This window comes from Cryptomeria japonica, chromosome 9 (assembly GCF_030272615.1).
Source record: "Cryptomeria japonica chromosome 9, Sugi_1.0, whole genome shotgun sequence".
In the NCBI taxonomy this organism is placed as follows: Eukaryota; Viridiplantae; Streptophyta; class Pinopsida; order Cupressales; family Cupressaceae; genus Cryptomeria; species Cryptomeria japonica.
Window position 1 is genome coordinate 685,488,216 of NC_081413.1, and position 13,629 is coordinate 685,501,844.

General features: G+C 39.0%; 1 protein-coding gene across 2 annotated transcripts in view; it reads right to left on the minus strand.

The window, feature by feature from the left end:
- Positions 1–13,629, minus strand: part of LOC131073961 (nuclear cap-binding protein subunit 1) — a 209,680-nt gene that overhangs the window by 135,172 nt on the left and 60,879 nt on the right. For both annotated transcript variants that reach the window (XM_058010492.2, XM_058010493.2), the window contains exon 5: positions 5,533–5,604. In XM_058010492.2, the coding sequence (XP_057866475.2) occupies positions 5,533–5,604 (72 nt within the window). The remainder of the gene's footprint in view (positions 1–5,532; positions 5,605–13,629) is intronic.

A 13,629-nucleotide genomic window follows, 5' to 3' on the forward strand; every position in this document is an offset into this window, starting at 1 on the left:
GCTTCCAGCCCAATCGGAATCATTGAATCCATGTAGGTCAAGGTCTACATGTTTATATTTCAAACCAAAACCAATAGTTCCTCAAAGATATCTCAGAATATGCTTTGCAGCAACAAGATGTATTTCCCTAGGTTCACACATGAACTGACTTAGAGTATTAACAGCATAACATGTATCAGGTCTTGTGTTTACCAAATACATCAGAGATCCAATAATCTGTCTGTAGAGGGTAGGATCTGCAAACTCTGATTCTGCAGCTGCTTCCTTTAGCTTGTGCAAATTTGTCTCCATAGGTCCAAATCTCTTGAGTATATCAATGGTGTATTTTCCTTGATTAAGGATTATACCATCTGCCTGCTGCCAAACTTCCAATCCAAGGAAGTAGTGAAGAATTCCTAAATCCTTCATATCAAACTCAGAGGCTAATTCTTTCTTACACCGAGAAATACGATTATCCTCTCCTATGATTAGTAGATCATCAACATAAAGAATAAGAATTAATAATTCACCATTGATTACTTTGTAGTAGAGATTTGGATCTGCTTCATTCTTGGAAAAACCTTAATTCCAAGAGATAGTGATCAATTCTTTCATACCATGCTTTGGGGGCTTGTTTCAATCCATATAGGGCTTTCTTTAATCTGCAGACATCTGATTCAGCCTTATGAATCACAAAACCTTCAGGTTGCTCCAAATAAACTTCTTCTTCAATCTTAACATTCAGAAAAGCAGTCTTAACATCCATTTGATGGACTTTCTATCCTTTAGATGCTGCAATAGCCACAACTGCTCAGACAGAAGTGTATCTGGCAACAGAAGCAAATGTCTCTTCATAGTCAATACCTTCTTTCTGTGAGAAACCTCTGGCAACAAACCTTGCTTTGTGCTTCTCAATGCTGCCATCTGCTGCATGTTTGCTTTTGAAGAGCCATTTAGAAGATACCACAGATTTGCCTTTAGGCCTAGGTACAATATCCCAGACATCATTTTTCAGAATTGACTGATACTCTTCTGACATAGCATCTTTCCAAACTTGATGCTTGAGAGCATCTCCAACACAGGAATGGTCTCACTCATCAAGGCAGCATAACTAGAAAATAGGTTAGGTCTCTTACTTTCTTTGAAGGTCCCCTTTGGAGCAGCATAATTTTCAGTTCCTTGAAGCATCTTTTTAGCCCAAAGTGGTCTCTTCCTAGTTTCGGGATAATGTTCTTCTAAAGGTAAGTCTTGAACTTCATGCTCAACGTTTTCAGGGGTCTCCCTCTGAATCTCAGGGTGGGATCCTCATCCATGCTTGTAGGAGGATCTAGGTGTTCTAATTCATTGGAGCTTTTGGACCTCCTGAATGCTATGTCTTCTTCAAAGATGACATCTCTGCTTAGTTCAATCTGTCTTTGTCCAGGTATGTATACTCTATAAGCCTTAGAGGTTTCACTGTACCCAACAAATACCCCTTTCTTTCCAGAAGGTTCTAACTTTGATCTCTTTTCTTTGGGAACATGAATATAGACTGGACACCCAAAGATCCAGAGATGACTTATGTTAGGTTTCTTACCAGTAAAGGCTTCTTCAGAGGTTGTATTATCAAGAAGAGAATGAGGACATCTATTTTGAATGTACACAGCTGTCCTAGATGCTTTAGCCCAAAATGAGGTTTCTATATTTTGGTCAAACAACATAGCCCTAGCAGCTTCTACTATAGTCCTATTCTTTCTTTCAACTACCCAATTTTGTTGTGGGTTATAAGTTTCAGTTAACTCCCTCTTAATCCCAGCATTTATACAATAATATTTAAACATATCATAAGTGTATCCCCCCCCCCAATTGTCTGTTCTTAAGGTTATGGTTTTCTTACCTATCATGTTTTCTGCAAGAGCTTTGAATTCCTTAAATTTAGAAAGGATTTCTTCAGACTCTTTGTACCTCAGAAAATATATCCAGGTCTTCCTAGAATAATCATCTACAAATATTACATAATATAAAAATCCCCCTAAGGAGGGTACAGACATGGGTCCACATAAATCAGAATGAACTAATTCTAATACATTTTTGGATTTACTGTTGCTAGAATTGAAAGACCCTTCAGTATTCTTTCCCAAGGCAAACCCCTTGCAGACTCCTTCAGAACTGTGAGTTAGCTTGGGTAAGCCAATTGCCATCTTTTCTATCTTAGGTAGGGCATGGAAATGAAGGTGCCCTAATCTTTTGTGCCAAAGTTCATTCAAATCTGGAGTCTCATGAATCAAGGCTTGAGGTGGAATGGTGCAAAGTCTGTAGAGGCTCCCTTGTCTTGCTCCAATGGTGTGGGCTTTCTTGATGGTGGAGTTCTTTGGCCAAGCAAGTACCTTTCCTTCCATAAAGGTTAATCTGTAACCCTTATCTTCAAGTGCAGAAACTGAGACAAGGTTTCTCTTTATACCAGGTACAAATAGAACTCCAGTCAGCTGTAGGGATGTGCCTGACTTTAGGTTGATATTGCAGGTTCCTATTCCCATAACTGGATAATTTGAGTTATCACCAATTGTCACTTCTTCATTTGAAATTTCCACAAGTGTATCTAGGTGATCACGAAATCCAGTGATGTGTTGAGATGCTCCGCTGTCAATCACCCATGTGTTGGAACTGGAGGTCACTTGACTAGAGAGGGCTGAGTAGAAGACTAGTTTCTCGGAGTCACTCCCTTTCTTAACTTCTACCATAGAAGCCTGTTGCTTGATCATGTCTGGACATTTCATTGCATAAGGCCCATATTGGTCACATCTGAAACATTGTACTTCAGAAATGTCTCTCTTCGTCTTTGAGGACCCCTTTCCATTTGAGTCGTTGTCCCTCTTTCTCTTAAAGTTCTTCTTCTTTCCTTTCTTGTGAGAATTAGAGTTTAGAACTTGAATGTCCTCATTACCATTGTTTTGTTTTATTCCTCTTGTGACAAGCCGAGATTCCTCTTGAATGCAATCGGTTTTCAATCTATCAAACTTAGGAAATTTAGAACGAGCACTGATTCCTTGAATGAACGATTCCCATGAGGTAAGGAGTCCATTTAGGGCCATCATAGCAAGTTCTTTGTTGTCTACTAGATGTCCAATAGTGGATAGTTGATCCCTAAGCTCAGTGATCCTCAAGAAATAGGATGTAATTGTCTCTCCTTTATTCATCTTTATATGGTGTAGTTGATACTTCAAGGTGAGAGCCTTGCTAGTGTTGTTGATTTCATAAATGTTAGCTAGGGCTTTGAACATCTGAAAAGTCGTCTCATCTTTAGAAATAACTGGCACAATGTGGTCTCTCACTGAATCCACAATTATCTTAAGAGTCTTCTCACTGTCCTTGCTCCACTGAATTTTCTCTGTATCATCAGAGGGTTCAGGAATTTCACTTTTGACATGGGAGTCAATTTTATTTTCTTTCAAAACAAGCATGATCCTGAATTTCCAAGATACAAAATTTGATGCTCCATCTTGTCGATCTTCAAACCTAACTCTGGTTGCCATTAGGATTATAGGAATGTGATCTACTAAGAGTCGGATGAAAGTCTATATGATCGTTACAGAATTTAATTTGATCTTCCTTAACTTCGCTCTGATACCATGTTAAGTTTATTCAAATTCTATGATCAAGAGGATAGAAGAGATGAGGACATACTCTGAAATTAAATTTGAACTGCTGTTGTGTAAATGGAAGGATGCACAACACTTATCGATTTCCGTATTGTGTTCCTCCTTATTGTATGTATGTTATATATATGTGAAAGAGGGGTTACGTAGTGAAGAGATATGTCTTCCCACGTGGGAAGACACATCTCTTCCTACGTGCCACTCATTATAACACAGCACGTTAACAACATTAAGATCATCGCTGATCGTGACGAACGCGAGTATGAATCGCTTATCATAGCCCGTTAACATGAAAGGGTGTGACCGGTGACAAACATCATAATTCCGTTTGATTTTATTATTGATTGTTAACGTACATACTAATAGTTAACATGTAATCAATGCATAAGAATTATGAAATTGTATGACTGACGTTATAAGAATTAACAATAACTAACCCTGATTAGGGTTTGTCTTGAATTATCTCCACCATTGATTTCGAATCAATCTTGGCCCTTGAATTGTAATTGAGATGTCTATATAAGGCATTACCTTCTCATTTGTAAAGGTTAACAATTGATAATAGAATAATTAGTCTTAGAAGTAGAGTAGAAGGGAAGACAAAGATTGTTGCCAAGGCTTGATGGAATTAACATACTACTATCATTGAACATATGGTGGATTTTGTGTGTTATTTCAGCATGTTGCATCGCTTCTACTTCTCAAGTTTTAATTCAAGTTTTGGATAAAGTTCATTGATCTTAATGGAGCAATGCAATGATATATGATGAATCCTTGATTCATACTTTTTGTGGTTTGCTGATTGTAAGCTACAATGTAGAGTTAGTCTAAGCCTAAATATTATTGCTAGGTTCGATTGTGGGTATTTGTTCAAGTTGCACTGGCATTGGATATTTGAATGAATGGTTCGCAGTATGAAAATGTTTCATTTCCTTGGGAATTTGCACTAATTTTGTATAGCTGTTGTTATCATGGCAAAACAAAGCTTGGTTTAAAGGAATTCATCTATCCGAGCATCATCCATTATTAGCATTGTCCTTAGGATTAGCTAGTTCCTCTAAACCCTTTCCCTTTTTGATGTTTCTTTGTTTGAGATAAGTTAGTTTGCAGGTTACAACTGTGATTCGTAAACGTAAGTCCCTTTGTGATACCAGCATTATCACATCAAACAACCTAAGTCTATCCAACATCAAAGTCGATTGTTCACATTGTAAACCTTGGAGTTGCCTTATTTGATCATATTGTTTAGCATATGAGGTTTCTTTGTGCTAGAGAGGATAGAATACTTAGTATTTTATTTTGTATTCAAGGTGTCATAAAAAACACATCAACAGGACCCCCTTCTATATCTTCACACTCTCATGCGACAAGTAAATAATTAACCCCTGTCAAAATCTATCTTTTTAGATCCCCAATTACAATATGCTTGCCCTGCTTAACTGGTGAGTGAGTGTGTGCGTGTGTGTGGGTGTGTGTGTGTTTGTGTGTCTGTGTGTCTATGCATCACCATATCCCCTTTCCTCAAACTTGTCCCTCCACCACCCCACTTCGAAACTCCATGGAACATAAATATATGCCTCAAAGCTGATTGACAGCATAAATATTATATTTATCATAGTTAATTACAATAGTTTGAGCTTCATGAAAGAGAAATTTTAACTACATAATTTTAACTGTTTTAAAATACATAGAAACCAACCTTTAGCATTGTGACTAGATATTTTATGTTTCCCACAATAGGTCACATTTGAGATATTTTAAGACCAAGCAATGCACAATAAAAAATTACACTTCACCGAACAGAAGTTAAAATAATTTAAAACCTCAAAAATCTCACTCACAATCTTCTGTGCAAACATTATAAAGCCATACCAATCCAAGAGATGGTAAAAAAGATCACAAAAAGACGACTGCATACCTGCAATTTGGCATGTGCTGTATCCACAACCTTCCTACCAAATTCTTCATCTTCAAGATTCAATAAGCCAACCTGAAAACCAATACTCAGAGTTACAAGAGCAACAAAAAATGCACAGCCCTAACTCAGATTTTAGAAAGCTTGACAAAGGGAAAAACCGGAAGATTCTTGCAGCATAAAATAAATGCTAAGAATTTTTTCAAATAGTTTAAGTCAAATCAGAAAATAGGATATGAAAAGCAGAATGGAAAATATGCAACATTTGCAGTATTGGCAACAAGAAAATGTATTTTTACACAAGTTGCTGAAGCTATGTACAACTTAATGAAGTATCAAGCAAGCAGGTTTCTTTCAGTAAAATATTATGACACAACTCCATAATAATACATGGAATGACATAATTAACACCATTTAACTCCTTGTAAGGAGCGCACTGCTAATTGCCATACTTTCAGAAAGGTTCGTTATTTATTGTTAAGGTGCTATAATTGTAATAATAAAGTTTTGCAAGAAAACCAAAAAACATCATGAGCATTCATAAATTAATCATATTTGTATACAACGGTTAGTCTGGAATTTAGATGAATTCTATAAAACTTAAAAATTTCAATTATTTTGTAAGGCATAAAATCAGATCTTGCTCTAATTTCAAAAAGTATATAAGATGCAACAAAAGCAATGTGCAAATTATTTTGACAATAATTATCTGTCTGCCCTTTATATTGATAGACCAATAAGACCAAGTTGACAATATAATAACCCACTCCTTACATCTCTTGAGCTCTTGCAAGGGATATACTATAAGTTTCAAGCACATAAAACCTGTTTTCCAAATACTCACCCAAACTAATCCAGCTTTGAAGCATTTCCATGTGTATTCAAAACACTTATTTTCAGTCTTGTAAAGCATGCCGTATATTGTTTTTTGCAAATGCATAATTGCGTACATGAAATTGATCCACTATATTGTTTTGATAATTCCATATTTAGTTTGCATTACATAAATGATAGGAAGTATTTCAAAATACCGATACCCTGACTAGTTCATTGGCAAAAGTGATTAACCAACCTCCTCAACAACCTAAAATAGTTCAAGTAATGAACAAGGAGCGAAAACACCTTAAAAGAAAAAGTCATACTTGAAAGATCAAGAGTAAGTGGAAACTAAAACCAAAATTTGATGTTGAATATATGATCCAAAGTAGGGCTAGACAAAGTTTTAGACTTTACAAGCAATTAATGAAATGTGAGTCATGTCTCTCATTTGAGACACACTTGTAAAAATTAGGAAAATAAAAAAACAGAAAAAATAACCTTTAGAATAGAAGTGGCATGTAAAAGGTTGTGGTGGTTGACTTCCCATGGATTGCCATCCTTTTTGTATTTCAAAATTTAAAAATGGGTAAACTTTCTACAAACACCTACACTAACATTTTTATTCTTGATAGTTAGTTAGATCACAAATTTATTTTATGCAGTGCTCATTTTACATCTAGTATTCAATTTTATGAAATCGCTTAAATGATTGAGTTGCATCCTCTTAAAGGGCTGAGAGATAAAAAGAAAACAAAAAGGAACCATATTTGGTTGCCTCCGAGTGTGAAATTGAATTTCAATGGTGCTTCTAGGGGAAATCAGGGTATAGCAGGTGGTACATACTTACTAAGGGATACCAATGGGAGATTTCCATTTGGTGGCTCTCATTTGTTAGAATTGCAATCTAACAAAGAATGGAATGGGAGGCACTAATAGCCAATCTCATCTCACCTTACAAGGAAAGTCTTTGTGGGTTAGAAAATGAAGGTGATTCTCAATTTATAATTACAACACTTAAAGAAAGGAAACAGTCCGGATTCGAGGATAAAAGCATATCTTGAAGAAGCAAGATTGTAAATTACAAAGTTCACAGGGGTTAAATTGCTCTATTGTTATAGGGTTCAAATTGCTGTCAATTTCCTTCCAAACAAAGAAATAGATAAATCTCTAATTACAGTCATAGAAAACAAGGATGTCAATGATTGGGAGGGTCTCCATAATATTTGTAACTACTGATGGCATGGCGGCATCCTTAGTATGGCCTTGTTACTCCCTATGTTTTGTTCAATCATGTTGATAGCAGTTAAATGTGTGCTTATTAATGACTTCTAGTAGATGCAAATTGCTCTAGGGGTTTTGCATGTGAGGTAGCCTTTCATGTGCCGTTATTTATGTTGTTACCAATGTTGGTAGCCCTAGAAAAATTTGTTTTCAACCATGTTATTAGCCAAATGTCAGATCATTCTCGTCACATCAATGTCAACTATGTTATCTTTCTTACCAAATGGTTAAGTCCTTAGGTGTTGGTCTATCTCAGTCTACTAATGATATACTCAGATTGCTCATGGAGGTTATCAAGCTATGAATCCAAAAGGAGCTTCAACTTCAGCACCAACAAAGAAAAGAAAGATTATGTCAACAGACACCAAGCATAGGAAGAAAGGAGGAAGGCTAAGACAAATCTTCTTTAACACATCAAAGTTTGGTAAGGGCTTGTCAAAAATCACTTATTTATTTAACGAGTTTTGGCATCAATATTTCTTTATACATGTGTCTGATTAAGGTAGCATGGATATCCCTGTTGACAATGATATAAGGGTTTTGTTGTCGTGGAGGAGCTATAATGAATGTTGTATGCCACCACATGAAGGAAGAGAAAATAAAAGGAGGAAAAATATTTTTGAACATAACTTAAAGATATTTTGGGACTGAACGGGGCTAGAGAAGGAGTTAAAGCAGGTAAGTGGGGCAGGTCAGTTAGTAAAGAGTGGCGTGGTTGAAAAAAAGTGAACTATGGAAGGATCAAAATAAATGTGAGCAGGGGATTGGAGCCATTAATGCTGTGAAGATCTGTGATTATCTTCCTAGGTAGAGCTTTAGAAAAGGATTAGAAGGAAGTGTAAGAGTTTAGAATGGTTAGTATATGAGGGTAAGAAAGTGGGGTTTTATAGATGAGTGAGATTAATAGAATATTAAAATAATGTTAATTTTAGTATTAATGCTCAATAGTGTATATTCTATTTTAGTTAGATCGTCTTCGATCTTCTCAGCAGTTTCTTATTAGAAACTTGCTATTCTTGTAAATATCCTTGTATTATTTATGAGCATCTTGCTCATTCTGTTAATTAATTCAATTCTTTGAAATCCATTGCGTGTCTCGCATTGTTTTATGGTATCAGAGCTATAGGAGAAATTTTTTCGAAAATTTTTTAATTCTAATTTCCAATTAGTGGAAATTTTCGAAATTTTTTCTGGTGTTTAAAAATCCTTCAAAAGTTTTTTTTTTGTGGCCTAGCTCCTGTTTTTCGCGACCTGCAACCTGTGTTCGGCGTCGCGGGCGTCGTGCAGACCTTCGGCATCGCGGGCATCGTGCAGACCTTCGGCGTCACGGGCATCGTACAGACCTCCGGCGTCACGGCCTGCAGCAAACTTCGGCGTCGCGACCTGCAACTTGCCTTCGGCGTTGCGCACGTCTGCAGACTTCGGCGTCGCCACCTCCGGCGTCGCGACCTACAACCCGTGACCTACACCTTCGGCGACGGTTTTTTTTGGTGAAATCCATGGCGCCCACGACCTTCTGCAATTTTCGATTCAGGTGTTAACCTTTCAGTTTTTATCGAAAATCAATTTTTCTTGCAGATTCTTGGTGGTTTTTTCGAACACCAATCTGGGTAGTTGTCCGTTTTTTTCTAGGTGTCTCGATTTTCGTGCCTCGATTTTCGAGCCCGCGGATCCAGATTTTGACAGCAAATCCCTTTTGGGTTTTTCGCATGAATTTGTGGGTTGTCGTTGGATTTTTCTGGGTTAGCCGGAAATTTTTTTGGGGAAACGTGCTAATGGCTTCTCTCACCAATCTAATGTTAGAAGGCAGTCAACGCTTTAATGGTCACAATTACAACATCTGGAAACAACGTATGTTGACCATTTTTGAATATAGGCGTCTTGACCAGCTTGTTTTGGGAAAAGAGCTCAGTCCTGGTACCCCTGGTGCAGATCAAGATAAGTTTGATGAACGCAATCGGGAGGCAGTTATGCTTCTCAAACTCTCAGTGACTGATGATCAGTTACCGCAGATTCCTTCCGGCAAGACAGCTTCTGACATCTGGAAGCATCTGAAGGAATTGCATGAGACATCCAACAAGAGCCGAGCATTCTTTCTAAAGAATCAGCTGTTCTCCATTATGATGGACGAACGTATGTCCTTACAGGAACACCTCACGAGGATTAAGGACATTCGAGATCAGCTCGAAGCTATTGGTCGGACTATGGAGGAAGAAGACATGGTAGTAATCACTCTGAAAAGTCTTCCGAAATCGTATGAACACTTCATTGAGACCCTCAATATTACTTCCACTAATGTTGATCTGAAGTTTTCAGAATTGTGCACCAAACTTCTACAACAGGATCGCTGGAAACAACAGTTTGGTAGTGGTACTACATCAGCCTCCTCGGAAAATGCCTTCACAGCTCAATCCTTTCAAAAGGATAAAGGCAAATTTCAGTCCTCTCAGTCTTCTCAGCAGAAAGGCTCTTCTCAGACACAGGATGGAGCTAAGAAGAAGAATGTGCAGTGCAATTACTGTCACAAGTACGGCCATATGAAGAAAGATTGCCGTCAGAGGCTCGCTTCTGAACAAAAGAAGCAGGGAGGGTCACACCAGAAGGCGCATGTTGCTGAACATTCCAAGCAGAAGGAGTCTGCCTTTTACACCTTTTTGGCTAAGAGGTCTTCAGATCATGCCAGGTCTTCTGCTTGGTACATCGACTCTGGTGCATCACGTCACTTTTCTCATCGACGTGACTGGTTTACAGACTTCTCACCTTTCAGTGATTCCGTTGTATTTGGCAGAGGTGAGGAGTATACAGTTGTTGGCACAGGCACTGTTCAGATACAGTCTGGTGGCAGGACTCTCCTTTTTCTGAATGTGTACTATGTTCCTGGAATGGAACTTAATCTGCTCTCTGTCAGCCAGATTATGAGGAATTCTCCTCAACTAGATGTGGTGTTCAGTGCTCACAAGTGTTCCATCATTGATCGGGAGACTCGTCTTACTGTTGTTGTTGGTCTAGAGGATCATGGCCTATATAGGCTTCTTGACACTGGTGATTCTCCTGAAGTGGCTCTGGCAGCTCGTGTTTCTCCTCTCAGCACTTTGTGGCATCAGAGATATGGACATCTCAACATTCAGTATCTCTCTCAGCTATCTCGAGAGGGACTTGTTTCAGGGTTACCTGATATTCAGACTCAGCATCTTGGTGTATGTGGCGCCTGTCAAGCTGGCAAACAGCATCGGACTTCATTCACACATGGAAAGTCTTGGCACGCATCTAAGGTACTTCAATTACTTCATGCTAATATTTGTGGTCCTATGAATACATCTTCTGTTACTGGTTGCAAATACTTTTTGCTTATTGTAGATGATTTTAGTAGAAAGATGTGGGTGTATTTTCTTAAACATAAATCAGATGTATTTAGTATCTTTCAGAAGTTTAAGTCCTTTGTTGAAAAAGAGTCTGGACATAGTATCGTTACTCTTAGGACAGATAACGGGGGGGAATTTTGTTCTTCTGCATTCTCCAACTTTTGTGATACCCATGGCATCAAACGCCAATTGACTACACCCTACACTCCTCAGCAAAACAGTGTTGTCGAGAGTCGCAATCGTACGGTTGTTGAGATGGCTCGCTCTATGTTACAACACAGGAGTGTTCCGAATAAGTATTGGGCTGAAGCAGTGTTTACTGCTGTCTACCTTCTTAACCGTTCTCCTACTCAGGCTGTTAAGGGGAACACTCCAGAAGAGGTTTGGTCTGGTCGGAAGCCTCACATCAGCCACCTGAAGGTTTTTGGCTCTGTTGCCTATGTTTGGATTCCAGATGCTAAGCGCTCCAAGTTGGATTCCAAAAGTCAGAAACTCATGATGACAGGATACAGTGATCACCATAAGGCCTACAGACTGATAGATATAGACACTGAACGTCTTATCTTCAGTCGTGATGTTGTATTTGATGAAGACAGAGGATTCTTTCAGTCCCCTTCTTCTGAGCAGAGTTCTGAGGATCAACCTCACAGTGTTCTTATTCCATTAGGTTCGCCTGATGGGAGGGATGATGCAGAATCTATTTTCGATGATGCACTACCTGAGTTCCCTCCGGAGAATAATCCTCCTCTTGTTGCTCCTGTTCCTGATCCTGAGCCTCTTCCAGCTCCTCCAGATGTTCGCACTTCTACTCTCCGGCCTAAATGGTGGGCCAAGACCATTGGTGATCTCAGGGATACTGAGCTCATTGAGGGTAGAACCTCCCGTAATAAGAGCAAACAGCAGCATACAGTCAATTTTGCTCTCATGGCTAACATACACAGTGTTTTTGAGCCTCAGACATACTCAGAGGCTAAAGGTATACCTGAGTGGGAACAAGCTATGGAAGCTGAGTTCCAGAGTCTTCAGAAGAATCACACTTGGGCCCTTTCTGATCTTCCTTCAAGGAAGAAGCCCATTAGCTGCAAATGGGTGTACAAAGTAAAATACAAAGCTGATGGAACCCTAGACAAGTATAAGGCTCGTCTTGTTGCTCGTGGGTTCTCACAGAAAGAAGGCATTGACTATGAGGAGACTTTTGCTCCTACAGCCAAAATGAGTACCATATGGCTTGTTCTTGCCTTGGCAGCCCAATTCAGTTGGAAAGTCCATCAGATGGACGTCAATAGTGTTTTTTTGAATGGTGACTTACAGGAAGAAGTCTACTTGACGCAACCCCCAGGATTCAAGGTTGCTGGTCAAGAACAGAAGGTCTGTAGATTAGTCAAAGCACTCTATGGTCTGAAACAAGCTCCTCGGGCTTGGTACATGAAAATTGATAAGTACCTGACAGATCATAACTTTCAGCGAAGTCCATCTGATGCAAACTTGTATATCAAGCATTCTAGTAATGATATTCTGTTTGTGGTTGTCTATGTGGATGACTTAATCATTACTGGCAGTTCAGCACATTTGATCACTGGGATCAAACAGGATTTGTGCCGCACCTTTGATATGACAGATTTGGGACTTCTACATTACTGCTTAGGAGTTGAAGTCTGGCAGACTGAGAACAGTATCTTTCTCTCTCAGTCCAAGTATGCCAGAAGTCTTGTGGACAGATTCAGAATGCAGGATTGCAAACCTGCCTCTACTCCTATGGAACCCGGGCTCAAACTTTCAGCTCAGTCATCCTCACCAGTTGTGGATGAATCTCTGTTCAGGCAACTAGTGGGCAGCCTCATCTATCTTACTGCTACTAGACCTGACATCAGTTTTGCAGCGAGCTACATTTCACGCTTCATGACAGCTCCCAAGGCTTATCATTGGATAGCAGCGAAGCGTGTGCTGCGTTATGTGAGTGGCACTCCTGATTATGGACTTCTGTACACTCAGAGTTCTGATCCTATACTCAGTGGTTACACAGATTCTGACTGGGCAGGTTCGGTTGATGACCGTAAGTCTACAGCAGGGTATGTGTTTAGTTTGGGATCCGGTGCTGTCACATGGACTAGTAAGAAGCAGCAGGCAGTGGCTCTCTCCTCGACAGAAGCAGAGTATCGGGGAGCAGTTAGGCATCTTGTGAGGCGGTTTGGCTTCGACGAATGCTTGCGGATATGCATGTCTCCCAGGCAGGTCCTACTCCCTTTTTCTGTGATAATCAGGGAGTGCTCAAACTCGCCAAGAATCCAGTCTTCCATGAAAGAACCAAGCATGTGGAAACTCATTGTCACTATATTCGACAGTTGGTTGAAGACGGATCCATTCAGTTGCTGTATGTTCCTACCTCGAAGCAGTCAGGAGATATCTTCACCAAGCCCCTTGGTCCTGATAAATTTGTAAAATTCAGGGGGTCTATAGGTGTAGTTAATAGATTGAGCATTAAGGGAGGGTAATAGAATATTAAAATAATGTTAATTTTAGTATTAATGCTCAATAGTGTATATTCTATTTTAGTTAGATCGTCTTCGATCTTCTCAGCAGTTTCTTATTAGAAACTTGCTATTCTTGTAAATATCCTTGTATTATTTATGAGCCTCTT